The sequence below is a fragment of the Ooceraea biroi genome, chromosome 11, assembly GCF_003672135.1.
Source record: "Ooceraea biroi isolate clonal line C1 chromosome 11, Obir_v5.4, whole genome shotgun sequence".
NCBI classification, from domain to species: Eukaryota; Metazoa; Arthropoda; class Insecta; order Hymenoptera; family Formicidae; genus Ooceraea; species Ooceraea biroi.
In genome coordinates this window covers 2543960-2564911 of record NC_039516.1, presented here as the reverse complement: position 1 = coordinate 2564911, position 20952 = coordinate 2543960, and the positions used below count along the sequence as shown (strand labels likewise).

The window sequence follows — 20952 nt, the reverse complement described above, 5'->3', positions numbered from 1 at the left end:
GAACTGATTTTCAGAAGATTTCTTTCATCAGAGCACCTGTTTTATGGTAACAAGCCGCATGTCGGCGCCCATGGAATGATAACCTAAACGCGTATGGATGTGCACATGTTTAATTTACAGTTGTAATATAAAGTTGTATTTTTTTTATCCTACTGTGCTTTTGTAAAAATTTAATCTAAACAATTAGGTTTAGTTTTATCAAAAATGGCGGTAAGTTAATATAAACTTTTGTTTTTAATTAAATCTTTTAAATATGTATTTATTTAAGAGATGTAATTAGTATTTTAACTTCTAAAAATTGCACTTATGAGTTTATTAAACGATATTAATAATTATGAGATATGAATTATATCTACGTAAATGCTCATTTTACAGAAATTAAGAAAGCCAAAAATCAGTAAAATTAAAAGAAACAATCAGACAAAAACAAAGCTTTCAAAACAAGGCAAACTTAAAACTCGGCGGCATAAACTATCAAAGAAACAACCTCAGAAAGCACCACCACCACGTCCAAAAGAAGTGGAAGAAGAAGAAAGTGATCATGGAGAAGACTTAATGGATATGATTGAAGAAGATGATCTCAATTTTCTAAAGAAAGCTATATCCAACAAATCTTATAACTTAGTGAAAAAATTTCATTTAACCGAGTATGAATTTATATGATCTAAAGAAAATAAAATATCCTATAAAATTTCTTATTGATTGTTGTTGGTTTTAGAGCAGACAAAAAGCAAAAGAAACGAAAAAGGAAAAGAAGCGAAAAGGATCAATTGGAAGAATTATATGAGAATAATGTTTCTAAAATTATGAAAGAGAAAGATGGGAAGTCATTGCGGATGGTGCTTCCTATAAAAACACAAAATGGCTTTATAGAAAAACGCGTGATCGAAGAAGATGAAATAGCAAGTGAAACAGATAATGAAGGCAAGAATGACGATGACCAAGAAAAAGATAAGAAAAATGATTCTCAGCAGGAGAACAGTGACATAGAAATGGATATAGAAACAGAGGTAAGATTTCAATATCTGTAAAAATTATTAAAGTTATTAAATTCAATTATTCAATATTCCAGAAGAATTTGCAAGAAACTGATAAGACAGTATCTACCATTGAGCTGTTGGCATGTCGTGAAGAGATATTAAGGTCAAAACGTTTCAAGATAGGTATACTCTCAAGTGGTATCCTAGAAAATCCACAACTCAAATCTGCAAATTTCAAGATACTGTTAAATATGATGGATGAAACTTGCGAAGTTTACATCACTGTCAGAAAACTCGCTATGATGTCTCTTCTGGAAGTGTTTAAAGATTTGCTACCGTCGTACAACATCCTGCAGATCTCTCAAGAAGGAGTAAAGTGTATGTATATGAGATATTTATATATAAGAAACAAAATCACAAAAAGATAATGAGATTACCTACAAGTTGTAATCAATTTATACAATTTTAGTGAAGAAAGATACTCTTGCGCTACAGAATTACGAGGCTACATTGTTAAGAAGTTACAAGGGTTATTTGCAGAGACTCGAAAAAATGTTAAAAATTTTGAAACAAAAGAAAAAAGATACGCGATCAAACGAACGAGAATTACAGTTGGGTGAAATGGCTATATCGTGTATGTGCGAGCTTCTCGCCGCTCATCCATATTTTAATTTATCCAATAACGTAGCACAATACCTCCTTCCTTTTCTTGATGACAAACACAACAATGTAAGAGAAAAAGTGGCGCAATGCTTTTCTCAGATATTCAAAGAAGACAAACGTGGCGAATTGTCTCTCACGGTAAGAACATATTTTGATAACAGAAAGAGTTTAATTTCTATTACATATTTTAATCCGCTAACGAGAAAATAACTTAATTGATATTTAATTAATTATGTTAACAAAATTTCTCAGATCGTTCGAAAATTGAATCAGTATATCAAATCGAGGAAGCACTCTGTACGTCCTGAAGTTATAACAGTGTTGCTGTCTCTCCGCATAAAAGATGTTAACCTGGATAAAGAGAAAGAAGACGAAATGAAGCAGAAGAAGCTCATGTCTCACAAACAACGAATTCTCGCATTGAGCAAACGGGAGAGAAAGAAAAATAAGAAACTGGAACAAGTGGAACAGGAGCTGATGGAGACGAAGGCTGAGGAAAATAAACAGACAAAACAGAAGATTCTCACAGAAATTACGAGCATAGTATTTACTATATATTTTAGAGTTCTGAAACAAGCACCAAACAGCAAAGTGTTGTCCGCATGTTTGGAAGGATTAGCCAAGTAAGGCATTTTACAGATCGATGGATCGCATGTTTAATTGATATACTTTCTGTAACATTTTGTCTGTACATTTTAGATTTGCACACTGCATCAACATAACTTTTTATCAGGATTTAGTAAACGTTATAGATAGATTAATAGATGAAGATAATCTAGGTCTGAAGGAACAGTTACATTGCGTTCAATGTATATTTACAATATTATCTGGCCAAGGCACGGCGCTGAATATCGATCCATACAGGTTCGTATGCAATTCACTATTGCTTGTACATGAGAAAAATCCCATGCTATTTTATAGTTGCATAAAACAGATGCCTGATATTCCTCTTTTTACAGATTCTATGTGCATCTGTACAAAAACTTATTAAACGTTCATTGCGGGAGGACGAATGCGGACGCTGAGATTGTGCTGAAAACGTTGATACAGATCCTCATTCATCAGCGAAAGAGGATCACGCAAACTCGTACGATCGCCTTTGTGAAAAGGATGGGCGTGCTGGCTCTGCAGTCGCAACACAACGTGATACTAGAACTCCTCGGTGTCATCAAACAGGTCATGCAACTCGGGAAAACGGCACACGTTTTGCTGGACACGGAATCGTCTGGGGACGGTTCCTATCAGCCCGAGATTACGGAACCTGACTACTGCAACGCTCATTGCACTGCGTTGTGGGAGATAATCGCTTTACAGGTACGTTTCCAAGGTAATATCGTTTTCGTCCGCCAAGTATTAAACGATAAATAATATGACAATATATATTTTTACAGCGTCACTATCACAGCACCGTACGGCAACTCGCTAAAAATATAGCACATGTGGTACCTACGAGCGGGGAAGGTAGCTTGGCTGCCGAAGTTGCGAAACTGTACGTAGTAGCACGTTATCTCTCTATAATAATCTGATTATTATTATATAATTGTATTATATATGTAAAGTGGGAGCTAAGTCAAGTTTCTGCATTCCACATTGTTCTATTAATTTCAGAGGACCAGAAGAACTTTATACACAATACGATCCAGCGGGCGTAGCGTTTAATCCTGCCATTCCCGTCCCAAAGAAGAGTACTATTAAAAAATCATCTGCAAATTGCAATGTAACTCCGAAATTTGAGGAGTATCTTAACACCGTCGACGTTAACGACCCGTTCGCGAACGGACACGTAAACTTTTATGAAGATTGTAAAGATCACTCGTAAAACGTGATAGGACAAACTTCGAATGTACAATAAAATTCTAATAAAATTGAATTTCGCGCAACTGCCCGAGATATCGATTACTATCGATACCCGTAATCATTTGACATTTGCCGGTGATCATGCGTTTCCGACTGCGCATGCGCCAGCTGTTGGCTACTCCCGCATCTCTACGCTTTGACATGTTTTCATTCCGCAAATGAGTTCCATTAAAATATTTTCCTAGAAGTACTTCGGAGTAAATCGCGAACGATGATGTCCGAGAGGGATTACGCGCCCCTCAGTGCGGCGTGTGTTCGTTCCCTTAATGACAAATTGTACGAGAAACGGAAACCAGCTGCGGTAGAGATAGAGAAGTAAGGTTATATTAATATAAGTATAAAGTAAAAAAATAAACTAATATAAAAGTTTTTTATATTGTTCATGTATATCGTTATATCATTACGCTTCTCAAGCTCAGCGATCTTAATCTTGCAGGATGGTGAAGGAGTTTGCTGCCCACAATAACACTGTGCAGATCAAGAGACTACTAAAGGTTCTCGGACAGGACTTTGCCACTTCGCAGAATCCACACACCCGGAAAGGCGGCTTAATAGGTCTCGCAGCTATCGCCGTTGGTCTTGGAAAGGATACCGGCCAGTACATAGAAGACTTAATACACCCGATCCTGGCATGTTTCTGCGATGCTGACCTAAGAGTCAGATATTATGCTTGCGAGAGTCTGTACAACGTGGTGAAGGTGGCGAGAGGTGCTGTATTGCCTCAGTTTACGGACATTTTCGCTGCTCTCAGCAAACTCGCCTGTGATTCCGAGCAGAACATAAAGAATGCTACTGAGTTGCTTGATAGATTGATGAAGGTAGTGATTGGATTCATGTTCCATCTCCTGCTAAAAGGAGAAGATTTTTATACTGCGTATTGTGTACTGTTTCAGGATATTGTAACGGAAAGCGGCCTCTTTGACCTAGTTGGATTCATGCCTCTGTTGCGTGAGCGTATTTACACAAAGAATCCATTTGGCAGGCAGTTTGTAATATCATGGGTGTCCGTGCTAGCCGCAGTGCCTAACATGGACTTTATCATATTCCTGCCTGAGATACTGGACGGATTGTTCAGAATATTGGAGGATCCGACGCCGGAAATCAAGAAAGTTACAGATACCGTTCTCGGTGAATTCTTACGTAGCATAAAGTCGAATTCCGCGAGAGTGGACTTCCCTGCCATGATAAATATACTGATCATGCACGCTCAGAGCACCGATGAATTGCTACAGCTAACTGCGATTACGTGGATAAAGGAGTTTGTACAGTTGTCTGGTCCTCTTATGCTACCATACATGTCGGGCATTCTCGTGGCCGTTTTGCCGTGCCTGGCCTACGACGGTGACACGCGAAAAAGTATTAAAGAAACGGCCACTCAGGTAAACGCAAATTTGATGAAATTAATAATCATGGAAAATACGGAGATTCCAAATAAGAAGCAGGATAATAACACAGATTCTACAAGAGATAAGGATGGTAAGCAGTGGTAATTTTAATCATTATTTTCGACTCAAAATGCTTGAACGGCTGCTAGGAAAACATTACTTGTTCATTATTAGTCTTAGAAAAAGCTTGCATGATGACATAAGTGCAATTCTCTTCTTCTCACTTTTCAGACATAACGCAAAGTGGTTCCCTGGCTGAAAGCTTAGATCTCGCCAGTGTCGTGGAGGTACTTACAAAACACTTGTTGTACATATCGGTCCAAACCAAAGTCGCAGTTTTAAAGTGGATGCACCATTTGTTCATAAACATTCCGCATAAAATGTTTAATCATACGGAAGACCTATTTGTGATATTAATGAAGTCATTAAGCGATACGTCCGACGAGGTGGTGCAACAGACTTTAGTGGTAATGGCTGAGATTATCAGCTCGAAATCGCCGGAGGCAGTAACGGCCGATCCGGATGGGAAAATGCAGAATAAATATTTCACAAAGTTTATTATCAATTTATTGAGACTCTTCTCGACCGACAGACACCTGTTGGAAGAACGAGGTGCTTTCATTATAAGGGAACTATGCGTGCTCTTGAGCGCGGAGGACATATACAAAACACTAGCAAAGATATTATTAGAAGAGCAAAATTTAAGCTTCGCGTGTACGATGATACAGACTCTGAACGTTATTCTGTTAACTAGTTCCGAGTTATTCGATTTGCGCAACAAGCTCAGGCATCTGGATTCTGCAGTAAGTTCTGCGATATCATAATTACTCAAAATGTTTTGTGGAACTTTATTTCTTAAATTGTTAAAATGCCAATTTTATATATATTTTAGGATAGTTGCGCATTATTTGAATGCCTATACGTATCATGGTGCCATAATCCGGTCGCAACGGTGGCGTTGTGCCTGCTGTCTCAGCACTATCGACACGCGTGCAACATCATTCGATCTTTGTATCCTTTACATTCTCTTATTTTGTTCCCATTTTCATTCTCTCAATGAGAACACGTTAACGCCTTAACTCAACGTTCTTTATCAGTGAAAACATAGAAGTTACGGTCGAGTTTCTCACGGAAATAGACAAACTGGTGCAGCTAATAGAATCGCCGATATTTACTTGTAAGTACGCGATACATGTTCCATTTAAAAGGCATTTTATTACAAAAGTCTCGTTTCATTGGCAGCAATTATATCTTTATATTACGTAAAATCGTGATACACAGTAACACAGATAGAAATATTGGTAATAAATTAACTAACAATCTATAAAAATTCTTAGGGCTAAAATGATTGGTTTTGCTAAGAATAATTATATAATATACAATAAGAATAATTACATATATACATGTATTCCGGATTTCTTTAATTTTACACAATAATCATTACCGTAATAATATTAAAATACTTATTCATTATTCTTTTTTTTTATCTTGTTCAAGATCTAAGACTGCAATTGTTGGAATGGGAGCAGAATGACGCGCTTATATACGCATTATACGGCCTGCTCATGATTCTGCCACAGAGTGAAGCCTACGCTACACTGCAACGTCGTTTAGCGGCGATACCACCAGCTACGAAACCGATACCTAAAAGTGAACAATCGCAGGAGAAGGGCACGGGCGCATATTGTCCATTCGATTTTAGTAAATTATTAAAGCATTTTCACGTAGTGCAGGAGCAACACAGAGAACACAAGCGCAAGCAACGATTGAACTCTTTAATCGAGAGGAATAGTAGTCATACAGATGCGTGAGTCACGTTTCTTACACGCGGAAATTTATATCTGCGAATTTTACATCCGATATACAAAGATATACTTGATTTGCTAATTTTTTACTCGAACCGGAATTACGTAAGTCAAAAATATATACTCGCTTGTGTTTAAGCTTTGTTATCGATATATATATATATATATGTATAAATGATTATTATTTATTAAAGTGCAATCACGCGCGCGTTGAAAATAAACGATCGTATGATCTTAAAATATTTATTTAGTCAAGAGAGTAAAAGACGAATTATACCTCATTTACATTTACCTTAGTAAATTATACACTAATATCCATATAGGTATATTGCATGTCTAATGTAACATAATCTAATTTTCAGTCTTTATCTTGTGTCGTCAAAAAACAATTTGCTAGAGAAGTGACAAAATTGCCCGCATTAAAGCTCATATCCCGTATTTCCTGCATCCTCCAATCTATCGATCGCTGACAAATGATCAATTTGATCTACAAGCAGGCCGTTTTCATACAGAAGTACCGTAATTTGCTCTTGAGCGTCGCAGATATTGCGCCACTTCTTCGTGCTTTCCTGCGCCGGCACGTTCGTCTTCTCGACCGTTTTCGATTTTCCTGGAAGCCTGTCCAGTGAGTGCAAAAGATTCTCGTTACGCTCCTTGCTCTCTTGCGACAAACGGTAGGAGAATGATTCCAAGACGTGCTCGTAGCTGTCTATGTCCTTATCTAATATCTGAGTTTGCAGGAACACCGTTTGTGCCATTTTGTACCAATCGGCGACGCACTCGGATCGCTGCGTCATCGCCGGTGCACATTCCGTCTCGAGAAGTGCCTTCAATCGTCGTCCCGTTTCCGTGACCTGTTTCATCATAAAATAAAAATGTCTCAATAAAATAGCAATTATAAGAAAATGGTACGATTTATCATTTCTCGATTTTTCTCGTAAATCATCGAAGATATCGCTCTGTCGATAAAAAATTTTGTAGAATTTTAACGTAAACTGATATATACCTTTATACGTTCAAGAACGTGGAACTGCTCATCGTTGTAAGTGAGACTACGGGTTGCCCTGTCTCTCAGCAAATGTTGCCACCCATCCCTCAAACGATCAACCAATGTCGCTGCCCTTTGACTCGCTTTCGTAGCCCACGGACACCACAAACCGCGAGTACTATTGTCCCATTCACCCCGTAAGCTTCCCTCTTTTACATACCTACAATTAATGATATATTTCTTATATTTATGTATCATGTATTATCTCTCGGATCTAATCAATCGTTTCGCATTATTTGAGATAATTTACCTTTGATGAAGTTGCACTATCGCTGGATTCAATTCGGTGGTAAGCTCTTTACTCTTCATGTCCAATTCTTTCCGCCAATTTTTCACGTCCACAGCGGTCTGACCGCCGAATTTCCGAAAGACGTGCCTGGCAAAAGTCTCGCTTCTCTCTACCGCTAGCACGGTGTCCTCCACGGATTTCGTAAATTCTTTCAAGTGCTGACACTTGTCCAGTACCCGAGTAAGTTCCGTAGATAGCAGGCCGCTAAATGCTTCTATGGCATCCCGCGACAGTTTGCTGCACAATGCTAATTTATCGATTCTACGTTTACAGACGTGTCCCACGGAACACGCGACCTTGGCTTGGCTCGCGTCGTTCTCCACGGAAACGAGATTCGCGAAGACGGGGAACTTGGGCAGCTCGGATTCCATCGGCAGCACGACGTTGTTGTTCTCACGCGAGAACAGCATCAACGGCTTGTCGTTGCTGGTACTGGGGTACCCTCTGCCTGGCGTAGATTCCTCGACGAGATTCGTGAGAGGAGACTCCCCGAGAAGCAGGATCTGCGCATGCGGCATAATCTCAGTTTGGTCTTGAATGTGTATCTGCAGAGCAACCAGCTTCTCTTCCGGATGTAAAAAGACCTTGATCAGGCTGGCCTTGTGAACGTTGAATATATGAACAGGCTTCCTGCAAAGCGTGTCTGTGACTTCACTGAAAAAGCGATCGAAGTTCCAGATTCTTTGCGGATCCACCTCCAACAAACCGGCCAGTAACGGAGTCACTATCTTTTTCAAGCCCACGCTCAACTGGCACGTCTGCGGTAACTCTCTGCTCCACTCAATCGGCCCGTTCTCCGACGTCTGCAAGCCGGATATCACGCCCGACGCTTTCTTCGTGGTGATGTAGAACATGGTCTCCTTGTTCCTTCGCCCACCAAACGGCCTAAACGGCAAGTTTCCCGTTGCGACATGATAGAGCGTCACACCAATGGACCACAAATCAACAGTTGCGCCAAACGTTTTACCAACTGGTTTCCTCAGGACCGCGCGCTCGTACATGTCGGGATGCAGATACTCCTCGGTGCCATACAGAGACACAAATTGCTGATCCTCTTGCAGTTCCCGAGCAGCCCCGAAGTCAGTAAGCTTGTATATCGTACTGCCATCGTCGGCGATGAATTTCATTATGTTACCTAAAGAGAAAACATAACAAGCATGCTTCAAGATGTTGAGGCACATCAAGACCATTCGTTTCCTCTGGGATTCCACGTACCTGGCTTCAGGTCTCTGTGAACTAGATTATTGTCGCGCAGGTGCTTCATACCAGCTGACAGGTGCTCCAACACCAGGAAGAACTCGCTCTCCGCGAGACCGTACGTGTTCTCGGGATCGTCGAGGATGTTGAAGAGGCTGCCGCCGGTGCAGAGCTCCATCACGATCACCTTGCCACGGCCATCCTGTTCTTCTTCTATCGCTAACAGCTTGACGATGTTCTCATGCTTGACCTTCTTCAGGACCTCAAACTCCCTCACCTGCACGTCGTGTGGCCGCATGTGGCTCAGCTGATTGAAGGTCTTCACCGCCACGGGTTCCCCGTTGTTCTTGTTGACACCTTGGAACACCGCGCCGGTCGCACCCTTGCCAAGCACGCTGGTGGTGCACCAAACGTAGTTGGCGGAGCCGCGTAGGAAGGACATGTCGTTGCGTGCTTCTCTTATTATTGGCTTGCCACTCTTACCGCTGCCATGTGCTACCTGGTGCTACCCACTGTGTGCATGCCGCTTAACGTCCATCAAAACAGTGTGATCAATCTGATTAGACCAGACATGGAACAGACAACTCTCACCAGTGTGTCGTACGTATAGGTCACGTGACTGATTAAACAGACTCGTGCTTATTGTTAGAATATATGTTGAGAGGGTTGAGGGTTGAAATATAAATATTTTATATTTATAATTTATTTTTACATTTATATTTATATTAAATATTTATTTATAATATATTTATAAATTATATTTATATAATATTTTATATTTAGATACTTTATGCACCAATAATTTGTTACATACGAGATACTATATCAGTATGATTGACGCAAAATATTAATCCATTTTATTATGCATTTCGTTTTGTCAATTGTTAAAAATATTTGTTTATATTTTTATTGCTTATTCCTTTCCTTTCTAGACGCAATGATACGCCTTTTTGCAGTAAAGAATCTACGGAGTACGGCATTGGAGACTGAGCACGTCTCTCAACGCTTTTACGCATGCTCGATCCGTTCCCCCACCATACCTCTAATAATTCTCCCACCAAGCTCTAAGCGTATTTTTATTCTTCCCTACGATTTGTTCCTTGTTGCCTTTTCCCGCCAAAAACTCATTGTATTACACAGGTGTAGCACATATGGCACGTATCCTAGTTTCGTACCTCGTTGAGGAGTGTGCTATTACGGAAGCACGTTTCCAATATTTAAAGAACACGAACAGTCGCGTGATTGACTGCAGAAAGAGATTGAATCTGTGACGTAGTATACATCAATTACAGATTATCGTGGTCACGCTCGTTGTACACGTTCTCACCTGTGAGACAAACTTTGAGCATGCACATTCGCGTAGAGACGTTTGCCGATTGTATTCGTTGAGTGACTACGATGGAAATTACAGAGCAGAGCTAAAGTTACGTGATGACTGCACGAATAAACTCAGTGTAGCTCATAAAACTGATGTGCTACGTTTAATCGCGGAGAGTTTGTACCATTCGGCGCAGTGTTGGTGGCAAAGAAGTGCGAGAGGTTAATGGAGGTACTCGCCATACTTGCCGAAGAGAGAGAGAGAGAGTGTGTGTGCGGTGTGATTGACTTTTTTAAAGTATATTATTAGTTAAATGAGACAATAAAGAAGATGAACACGCCACAGTCTAACAAGAAGAAGGGCAGGAGCAGGATAGGTGTACCCAATGAAACTATGAGCCCTACGAACATCGAGACGCTCAGCAACCAGGAAACAGCGAAGTTTGTTTTGGTACAGATAAATATTCGTATATTATATATAAATTAAAGGAGGTACTTCATTCAGAACGGCAGCATTCTTACCCTTAGCGATTAATATGTTAAATATGTTAATTTGAAGGATTGTTCAATTTACAACTTACAAAAATTTAATATTGATTATTTTATACAATATTTGTTACGCTATTATTTTTAATGGTGTACAAAAGTATAAATTCCGATGTAATATAATTCTATAAATACTTTCAGTAATTAACTATTCATACTATTAACTATATTTCAATATGATACATAATTTATATTCATAGGTACATCCTATAGGAGAGGATGCAAATAAACCAGTCAAGTTAGCCATCTCAGATGCAATCCCTATAATCTCGATGGATGGGAGTATGGATGACAAAAGTTTAATGCAAAAGAGTAACGCAGCATTGCTGGAAAAGGAGAAGGAAGACAAAAATATTCTTAGTACTTTACCTGTCGCTACATTTAGAGAAATAGAAGGCTATGAGGAACAACTGGGAAAAGCTGAGCCACTACCAAATTCTTACATTAGATTTATGGAACGCAGTGGCGAAGAACTTGACGGTACGTTGCAATATTATTTTTAAGTAAAATATTTGTATTATGAAAATTCTATTTTCTATATTATTTCATATCATAAAATTGTATCGATATATTGGAACCTCTCCTTTTCGAAAACTAACATTCAGCACTCATAATCGTTCTTCTCATATTAAAATCTCAAATATGATGTTTATTAGCCAATCAGATAGCTTAATATCTAAAGTTAAATAGCTTATTGTTAGTACTAGTATCTAAACGGTACACTTAAGACTATCTTATTACAAGAAACGCTATGAACACCTTAAATTATTACTTTAATAGGAGAAGTAGAATACGATATGGACGAGGAAGACACTACGTGGTTGTCTATGTTGAATGAAAGAAGAACAGCTTCTGGACTGAAGACACTGGAGGCTGATAGTTTCGAACTGCTAATGGACAGGCTGGAGAAAGAATCGTACTTTCAACAACAGAGCAACGGTGGAGGTGGCGTCGCTGCGGACGAGGACGCCGTCTGCTGCATCTGCATGGACGGTGAATGTCAGAATAGTAATGCCATCCTGTTTTGTGACATGTGCAATCTTGCCGTCCATCAAGATTGTTACGGCGTGCCGTATATACCCGAAGGACAATGGCTGTGTAGAAGGTGTCTGCAGAGTCCATCTAGAGCTGTGGATTGTATTCTATGCCCGAACAGAGGTGGTGCATTCAAGCAGACTGACCGTTCGGCAACGTGGGCACATGTGGTTTGTGCTCTGTGGATACCAGAAGTAAGATTCGCCAACACTGTATTCTTGGAACCCATCGACAGCATAGAGAGCATTCCGCAAGCCCGCTGGAAGCTCATCTGCTGCGTGTGCAAGAAAAAGGGAAGAGGCGCATGCATCCAGTGCCACAAGAGCAACTGCTACGCGGCATTTCACGTGACTTGTGCCCAGCAAGCCGGTCTATGCATGCGTATGAGAACAGTACAGCCTGCCAATGGCGAGCCAATGCTTGTACAAAAGACTGCCTATTGCGAGGCACATACTCCCGTTGATTACCAGCCTTCCACGAATCCCGTGGATGCAAGGAGGCGAGCGATAGCGAATAAAAAGAGTTCGTCGGCGCCTGTCATATCCATTCCCACCATACCACCTGAGAGAATCCAAGAAATCGCTAAGTAAGTAACGACTGTTATATTTTCTTATGTATTTTATGATCCAATAAGTCATTTTCCGTTTCGAACACTTTTTATCACTTTTTCAATTGATTGTTTGCTTTAACGAAAGTATCAAAAGAGATAGAATGATGGATAATGTTAAAGTCATGTCACTATATAAACTGCTTACTTTATTAGTCTGGCTGAAGGATTAGAAAAAAAGAGTCAAGTGATACAACGTCTAATCGCCTATTGGACACTAAAACGGCAGTACAGAAATGGTGTACCACTTCTCAGAAGACTGCAAAGTTCACATCCACAATCTAGACCTCCTCCGCTTGTGGAACACTCTACTTCACCCACACATGATAATGAATTACGGGGAGAAATGTGTCGTCAGCTGAAATACTGGCAATGCCTACGTCAAGATTTGGAACGCGCACGGTTGCTGTGCGAGCTAGTACGCAAACGTGAGAAATTGAAAAAGGAACTCGTGAAAGTGTAAGTGTTACGAAAATATTATTTTCAAATGTACATTTATGCACTGTGCAATAATAAAATATATAGCTGTTGTAAATTAGTATTTACACGAATTATATGGAATGTACATTATTTCCGAGAAAATTATTAATTTGATTGAAAAATTGATTCTAGAAAGGAGAAATGTATGTTGTTCGAATTGCGACCATTGGAGAGCATTTTGCGTACATTGCTAGAAGCGATAAAAGCGAAAGATGTGAATGATGTATTTGGACAACCAGTCAATACTAAAGAAGTTCCGGATTATCTCGAAATAGTGTCGCATCCTATGGATCTTTCTACTATGCAGGTAATTATAGTATTCTTCACGCACCCGTCTTCTACAATCAAAGATTGTTCGTGGTACAAAAGACAAAATCATCTTTTTATTACAGGCAAAATTGGAGAAGCAGGAGTACGAGACTATCGCGGCATTCCAGGCTGATTTCAATTTGATGGTGAACAATTGCCTGGCATACAATCGCAAGGACACTATGTTTTATCGAGCCGGGATGAAAATGAAGGAGCAAGGTAGTGCCCTGATAGAGCAGGTTCGCAAAGACCATCCTGACCTCGATCCGGTCACCGAACCCGAACAGGCTGGCCCAAAACCTAGAAAACGAGAGAGATCCAGTCGCAGTCGCGCGGAAACGGAGTCGCAGTCTAACGAGAAGGAGGTCGGCGGTGGTGGTGTAAACAGGAGAACGGCTGTACTATTTACGCGTAAGGCTAGAGCGCGTAATGCTAGGAGCAGTCAGATGTTTCTCTCGGAAGATGATAGGAAGAAACAAAGTGATAGTTTTAAAGTATACAGGTAGATAATAATCATATTCCTTTTTATTTATATATATATATATATATATATATAACAGCTGATTGTATACAAATAAATCGTTATTTTGAAATTAATTAAAAGTTTAATCATTTAAATTTTCTATTTAAATTATTTCTTAATTGATTGAAACTTAATCGTTATGAAATAATTGTTGCTGAAGATTACACGCGTGTTCATAACTGTTTTAATATGTCTAGGAGTGGTACAATGGACAGCGATATTGGTGAAGCAGAAAGCCAATCGTCGAGTTGCAGTAGCTGCCCTACGAGTAGATCCACCACCCCCAATCCAGAAGAGGAGAAACAACGACAAGAGACCCCGGATACGAAGAAAGAGAGTGAAAATAAACAGGCGAGCGCTAGTAACGGTTTGGAATGCTTGCAACTCGTGTGGGCGAAGTGTCGAGGATATCCTTGGTATCCAGCTCTGATTATTGATCCTAAAACACGCCGAGGTACTGTATATAAAGGGGTGCCAATTCCCGCACCGCCCGATGACGTTCTAGCGCTTGCGCCAGGTGATAATTTCAAAGAGCCCGTCTTCCTTGTGCTGTTCTTTGACACAAAACGTACATGGTAATGAATTTTATTTCTTACCAGCGGAATATGTCATATATTATTGTAATAATAATAATTCATAAGTGATAATCAGATAAATTTCAGAAAATTTATCTGATAAATCAGAAAATTGTTTAATAATATTAAACAATTTCCATAATATATGAAAATTTATTACATATAATATTAAACGTTCTACAGGCAATGGCTGCCAGGGGAAAAATTAGAAAAACTTGGAGTGTCGCAAGAAGTGGATGAAGCGAAATTAATTGAATCACGTAAACCTGCAGACAGAAAAGCTGTGAAGAAGGCTTACCAAGAAGCCTTGCATTATTATAAACAAACGCATAATGCTGCGTTAGACACACCAAATAGCTAAATCTCATATGATAGCGTGTTTAAATATTTATGTTGCCATATATAAACATTTAAAGATTCCACATTTGGACGATACAAATACTTCATATGCACTAAACTAACATTTTAGTAAAATATATTTTTGGTGTCTCAAAAAACAGTGGATAGATAATCAAAATAGTAAATTTTAATTTATGAAATGTAACGTATATCTTATGGATGTATATAATTGTAGAATATAAATAATTTGCTAGAAATTATTTTATGAAATGAAGTATTAATGTATTAATATTAAGAAGATAAATTTAAGTTTGAAGACAAGACATAAAATAGGGTTATTGTAATGTACAGTTTTATGTGAATCTTATTACACATGAACAATATTTTTATTTTATAGAAACATGTTTCTACCGTTTGTGACACTTTTTACTCTTTATAAAGTTTATTATAAAAGTAGCATATAGATACGGTGAATAAATCTTTCACGATATCGACAAAATATTACATTACGTTCTGAATTACTTATTGTAATTATATAAAATTCTTGTTAAGTCTCAATTAAGTTTATTATACAAGTTGTCATTATAAAGTTCGACTGCGCATAGTGCATAAACATTAATAACAATATTGAATAAATTCATATGAATGTATAAACAGTGTAGAGTTAATTAAACAATGTATAGATTTCGAGATAAATGCATATACATGATATACCAGATATCTCTAGTGATAAGTTTATATGCAAAATGCATGCCAGATGCATTTGTAGTCTTTAATTTTGTTTACCACGCTGCTTTACGAACTCGGCAAGTTCTTCAGCATACATATCGAGTCTTTGCGTCATCTGAAATTTACATATAAAATATCAAGAAAAAAATACATTTTTTGTATATTCGTTGCATAAAAGTACGTAAAATATTCACCCTGAATCCCCAGATATCTTTCATTTGTCGACACATATTGAGATCCAGTTCTCCGATGAGCAAACCGTCTTTGTCTCGACTTAAACCTGGCGTTCGCGAACCGTCGGGGGCGGTGATATACGTGGAGCCGTAGAAATGTCCAAATTCGTTATGCGCTTCACGTCCATCGCCGGATGTAAATTTGTGTGGGAAAACCTCGGTTCCCACGCGATTAATAGCGCAGGTGTAATAACTGTTTGCCACTGCGGCACATCTAGCCTCGATCGGCCACAGATGCTCGGATAATCCTTGGATAGTCGCGGATGGATTGAAAACGATCTAATTATACACACATAGAGAAGATTATTATCACACCTCAGATAAGAATATGAAATCTGAAGCATCATAAGGAACCTTATAAGATTTCTTTATGTAAGAAATAGAATTTCTTATGGTGCTCATTAATAATAAAATTTTTTCTACCAGGATAAATTAATTTCACATGAAAACCGCTGCACGATTTCTTTCTGGGGTATTTCACAACAGAAATATGTGTGACTCTTACCTCTGCTCCGTTCAAGCCGAACATCATCCAGTTCAAGGGATGATGACGTCCATAACAGATGTTAATTGCAATGCGAGCATACGCAGTATTGAAAACCGGGTGTCCCGTATTGCCCTCCATGTAGTAAGTAGACTCGTTAAAATCCCCAACACGAGGAATATGATTCTTCCTGTGTTTCCCAAGGACCTTACCGTCTGCGTCGATCACTACGCATGTATTCCAGATGGTATCGCCGTCAGCGGTGTCTCTCTCTAAAATTGGCGATATTATTACCATCTTGTATTTTTGAGCAAGCTTAGACAGCAATGTGGTCGTTGGTCCAGTCTCAGCTTCCTCCGCAAACTCGCACCACGGATACTTCTCCCTTGTGCAAAAAGCAAATGGCATAGCTACAATAAAATTTCACAAATCAATTATTACATCATTCTTATGTGTATTATAACGTAGGAAAACTGAATCACATACTCCATGCTTCCTGGAGGCACAGGATATTAACACCACAAAAGTATGCTTCTTCTATGTACGACTCAATTCTCTTATGTATTGCAATTCGTTGCTCCAAGATGGGATGTGTCGTTGGTAACACGATTTTATGTTGTATCAGTCCAACGCGAACGAGACGTGGGGGACGAATCTGTTCTGCGATGCCACTGTGCATCATCCATCCTTTTATCTCAAAACTCTTTTCAGAAACTTCTTTTCCTGGTACGTCTAATAGTGGTCTAATATACAACAATGACACGCAATATAAATATCCTTGTTTAAATGAACATGACAGAAGATTGATTGTATGTTATGTATTGTACGACCAAATAAACAACGAAAACATTTTTGAGAATATTTCTATGGATTATATGCGGAGAACACATGATTCGTGATATAAAAATTCTTACTTGAAATCACGTCCATATAAAATGCGTTTTATTTCAGCCAATTCCTTCTCTGGAACATATTGCTGTAAAATTTCTTCGAGAGATGATTCGGAAGACATGATTGCACCAGTTGTCTCGTTCAGTTGTCGTTGTTGTTTGATACCGAGTAATCTTGAAGGCTGAAACTTTACGAGTCTCAATGAGTGTGATAAACACATTTCACTGAAGCCGACGCAGGAGATAAATATAGAACAGATATCATAAAGATGTTAAGAAGTTGCTACATTCCATTGCATTACATTCTGGTTTAAATTATTATTAATTTCTGCGATAATCGAAATTAATATAAACTTATTGCTATAATATTGTTAAATATATATGATATTAAATATTAGACTTTGAAACGGAATGAATAATACATGAATGTACATACGTACGTGCTAACTTTTGTAAATATACAGTAAAAAAGCACGTTTATATGTATATTAGATTAAATATAAAATAAAGTTTTTTTTCAGGTACATCTCTTTTGAAGAGCATACTATTAAAATGGGATTATTAATTCAGAGATATAATTCATCGCAGTAATAAAAAACTATATATATATATATATATATAAAGCTACATCAGCTTGGATTAATCTTATCTCTACGTAAAATTCAATGCATCTATAAGATAAAAAAATACAGCAATTTTATTGGGCTCTCGCATGTGATAATCACGAGACATGTATGTGTACTAGAAAGGACTGCGTCGGTTCGTGCGTGATTGGCTAATTCGTACAGGCGCCATGACTAGCTACGCCACATCGAGAAAATAGGGCTCGTAGCGGATGTTTTTGGAACTTCCATGGAGCGTTGACTTGCGCCTGTAGCATGATAATCCAGTCAACAGACCGGGTAGCCGGGTTGCCATGTAACAGGCGCGAAGAAAAATTCGTTCGAAAAAATTCCGCTACGAGCCTCCACCGTTCTTGATTCATGTTTTCATGCATTTTCAACTAAATAATTGTCCTAAAAATTAAATTATTCAACATATAATGTGTGAATTTTCTCAACGTATGATAGTGTAGAATCTTTGCTGTGCGTACAAGTACATAATTTACCAAAACATTGAACTCTAAGTTAGATTTTAACTTATCAATGTTCTAACCTAAATGTGTGTCTATGTTAACAATGACACAAAGGAAAAATCAGTAACGATATACGATATATCAAATTATTATACTTGTTTTATTTATCAATCTTCTGTAACAAGTATTTAATACAGTATTAGATTACATATAAATATCTATATATATATTTATTGAGAAATAAGTCAAAAAGTTGTTCGCAACGATGGCTGCAACAAGGGAAAGACGTGCAAATGCTGGTAATAAGATGGCAAGATTATTAAATGAGGAAGAGGAGGATGATTTTTATAAAACTACGTATGGTGGCTTTGATGAAGTGGAGCAGGATCACGATTACATGTTTGTGACTAGACATTGCCTATTTATGTCAGATTTTATGTACGGTAAAACCTTATTTATTATACAAAGCTTTTAATTTTAGGGAAGAAGATGAAGGAGAAGACGAAGTAGATTCAGATTTTAGTATTGATGAGAATGATGAGCCGGTTTCTGATACCGAGCAAGAGGGACCAAAAAAGAAACGTAGACTAGTAACGAAAGCTTATAAAGAACCAAAAGCTCCAACATTACATACTCAAGTACCCAAGGAAAAGAAAATCAAGCAACCGAAACAAGATAGAAGTTTTGTAGATAGCATAGGTAATATAAATGGCATAATTATCTTTTGGTTTTTAATAATAATAGTGTGATATTTTATGCAGAAAGGAAATCGATACGTCGTTCTACTGCTGCAAAATCAGCGGCTACGCAAAAACGGTTGCGTGAAAGAAATGAAGATCAAAAACGGAAGATAAAGATTGTAAGGCATGATACATGGAAACCAACGCAGGAAGAATTACTGGAAGAAGCTTTGCAAACAGAAGAAATTAATATGAAATCATTAGGTATGCACACAAGAATTATGGATTTAGTCGAAGAGAAAAAATAATTGTTCTATAAAAAATAATAATCATTTTTCACAGAAAAGTATCAGAAACTAGAAAATGAAAAGAAGACTACCAGGGTTGTGAGAAAGACGCACATTGGACCAATGATCAGGTATCAATCGTTGTCTATGCCAGTCATGGTACTATCCGAGACGTATGTGGACGATAAAGATGATGAACAAATCAATGTTGAGTGTGACAACGAAAAGAAAGCAAATGCGATTTCCGACAACGCAGACTCTAATAACTGTTCAAAGGAAGAAAGGTAATAAATGTGCACATTTTCCTATTCACTTGCAGACTATAAGGATGTATAAAAAAAATGACAGGGTTTTAAGATAAAATTTGAAACATTAGATATTTTATTCACGATAATTTACTCATCTAACGTATTATAGTGGCGCAGAATCAAAAGCCGATGGAAAGGATGATAAAGATAAGGGAGAATCTGCAGACGCAGCTCTGTCTACTTCCACTAAAAATAAAGATATCCATGCTGAGGAAACTGGAGCATTTTACGAACGCACCTTCATTATTTTTGAGAATGAACAGTCGTTCTTAGATGTATTTAAAAAATCTGCGCCACAAAGGCCTCCATTGAAACCTCTATGCGCTATTACACGGTAAAAAAAATACTGTTAACTAAATTGTTTCCATATTTGAAATTGTTGGATTTTTATGTTTTATTGTTTAAGCATAGTAAAGAGTATTAAGATGTAACTTTGTACAAATGTAATGTAAACGTTTCTTTAAATGGTTGCTAGATTGCCTGCTACGTACTTGGATCCCATGACACAATTGCCGTACAAAAATGTGCAGACCTTCCGTTTACTTCGAGAAGCGTACTATCAACAGTTAGAAGCTCGAACTGACACGAACGACACTTCTCAGAGTCCAGAATTACTACGATGGCTTGAATGGCGACAGAAAAATCATGGTAACTCGCAGAAAAACACTGTCCGCCTGGAATCAGCGTCTTCTTTGCCCGCATCTTCGTAGCCTTTCTTACTTGTGAGTTGCAATTTGAAATAACACTGCACAGTGTTTTCTCGACTCGATATCAATTTAAGTAACTACTTAAATTTAAAGAAATATACAATATGTATTTATTAATAAAGTCCATTGATATATTTATTGATACTTTATATCAATGTATGAATCTCGCAATTCTTCCTAATATTCCTGATTTTACTCTACACTTAATATTTTAGTTGTAATTTGCTGTCAATAGCAATTTCATAAAATAAGCATAGTGTAATACTTAATCTTTCGCAAAAAGCAGCGATTAGTTTAATCGTGTAAGTAGGTTGCCACAAGACAAGAAAAAAATAGGAGTTACACGACTCGTAAGTATTTGTAGATACGCTCTACAAAGATCCGTCTTAAAAGCAAATTTGATATTTTATTAATAAAATAACGAAATACACAAGGCATATTATATATTAATAATAATCTATGTTGTTGTAAATATAATATCCCTTTTTTTATGTGATTAACCAAGACCGAAACAATCTTACGCGTTTTAAATTATCCTTCATTAGTATAAATTTATTCTACTTGGTGTAAAGGAAATCGAAAATTTTCTTTCGCTTTCCCTAAG

The 20952-nt window shown here is 37.9% G+C and overlaps 6 protein-coding genes across 10 annotated transcripts; 4 read left to right on the top strand and 2 right to left on the bottom strand.

The window, feature by feature from the left end:
* Positions 1 to 63: 63 nt before the first annotated feature.
* Positions 64 to 3523, top strand: LOC105288228 (nucleolar complex protein 3 homolog). Of its 3 annotated transcripts, XM_011354337.3 has the most exons (10): positions 64 to 210; positions 376 to 647; positions 719 to 1010; positions 1073 to 1358; positions 1450 to 1781; positions 1896 to 2266; positions 2343 to 2507; positions 2603 to 2957; positions 3035 to 3132; positions 3252 to 3523. In XM_011354337.3, the coding sequence occupies exons 1-10, from the start codon at positions 205 to 207 to the stop codon at positions 3460 to 3462; spliced, it is 2388 nt and encodes a 795-aa protein (XP_011352639.2). In that variant the 5' UTR covers positions 64 to 204; the 3' UTR covers positions 3463 to 3523. The 3 variants fall into 3 exon arrangements, with proteins under 3 accessions (XP_011352639.2, XP_026829500.1, XP_026829499.1); XM_026973699.1 differs by lacking the exon at positions 64 to 210 and having other exon boundaries at positions 217 to 647; positions 1076 to 1358; XM_026973698.1 differs by lacking the exon at positions 64 to 210 and having other exon boundaries at positions 217 to 647.
* Positions 3524 to 3609: 86 nt separating this feature from the next.
* LOC105288234 (protein VAC14 homolog) lies at positions 3610 to 6929 on the top strand. Of its 2 annotated transcripts, XM_011354344.3 has the most exons (7): positions 3712 to 3815; positions 3937 to 4318; positions 4394 to 4976; positions 5117 to 5688; positions 5778 to 5896; positions 5983 to 6062; positions 6383 to 6696. In XM_011354344.3, the coding sequence occupies exons 1-7, from the start codon at positions 3712 to 3714 to the stop codon at positions 6694 to 6696; spliced, it is 2154 nt and encodes a 717-aa protein (XP_011352646.1). The 2 variants fall into 2 exon arrangements, with proteins under 2 accessions (XP_011352645.1, XP_011352646.1); XM_011354343.3 differs by having other exon boundaries at positions 3610 to 3815; positions 3937 to 4976; positions 6383 to 6929.
* LOC105288233 (inhibitor of nuclear factor kappa-B kinase subunit epsilon) lies at positions 6922 to 9880 on the bottom strand. Its single transcript, XM_011354342.3, has 4 exons — positions 9243 to 9880; positions 7989 to 9162; positions 7697 to 7898; positions 6922 to 7544 (listed from the first exon to the last, which is right to left on the bottom strand). Exons 1-4 carry the CDS (start codon positions 9664 to 9666, stop codon positions 7110 to 7112), a joined length of 2235 nt encoding a protein of 744 aa, XP_011352644.1. The 5' UTR covers positions 9667 to 9880; the 3' UTR covers positions 6922 to 7109.
* Positions 9881 to 10284: 404 nt separating this feature from the next.
* Positions 10285 to 15605, top strand: LOC105288230 (peregrin). The gene is made up of 8 exons (XM_011354341.3): positions 10285 to 10992; positions 11288 to 11567; positions 11868 to 12708; positions 12886 to 13188; positions 13342 to 13516; positions 13602 to 14020; positions 14239 to 14616; positions 14800 to 15605. Exons 1-8 carry the CDS (start codon positions 10873 to 10875, stop codon positions 14975 to 14977), a joined length of 2694 nt encoding a protein of 897 aa, XP_011352643.1. The 5' UTR covers positions 10285 to 10872; the 3' UTR covers positions 14978 to 15605.
* On the bottom strand, positions 15327 to 17905 carry LOC105288229 (beta-ureidopropionase). 2 transcript variants are annotated; one of them, XM_011354340.3, is made up of 6 exons: positions 17732 to 17905; positions 17316 to 17479; positions 16888 to 17144; positions 16423 to 16811; positions 15879 to 16196; positions 15327 to 15799 (listed from the first exon to the last, which is right to left on the bottom strand). In XM_011354340.3, exons 2-6 carry the CDS (start codon positions 17411 to 17413, stop codon positions 15728 to 15730), a joined length of 1134 nt encoding a protein of 377 aa, XP_011352642.1. In that variant the 5' UTR covers positions 17414 to 17479; positions 17732 to 17905; the 3' UTR covers positions 15327 to 15727. The 2 variants fall into 2 exon arrangements, with proteins under 2 accessions (XP_011352642.1, XP_019890120.1); XM_020034561.2 differs by lacking the exon at positions 17732 to 17905 and having other exon boundaries at positions 17316 to 17684.
* A 330-nt stretch (positions 17906 to 18235) lies between these two features.
* LOC105288235 (vacuolar protein sorting-associated protein 72 homolog) lies at positions 18236 to 20516 on the top strand. Its single transcript, XM_011354346.3, has 6 exons — positions 18236 to 18765; positions 18848 to 19065; positions 19128 to 19310; positions 19389 to 19617; positions 19751 to 19975; positions 20117 to 20516. The coding sequence occupies exons 1-6, from the start codon at positions 18632 to 18634 to the stop codon at positions 20349 to 20351; spliced, it is 1224 nt and encodes a 407-aa protein (XP_011352648.2). The 5' UTR covers positions 18236 to 18631; the 3' UTR covers positions 20352 to 20516.
* Positions 20517 to 20952: the final 436 nt, after the last annotated feature.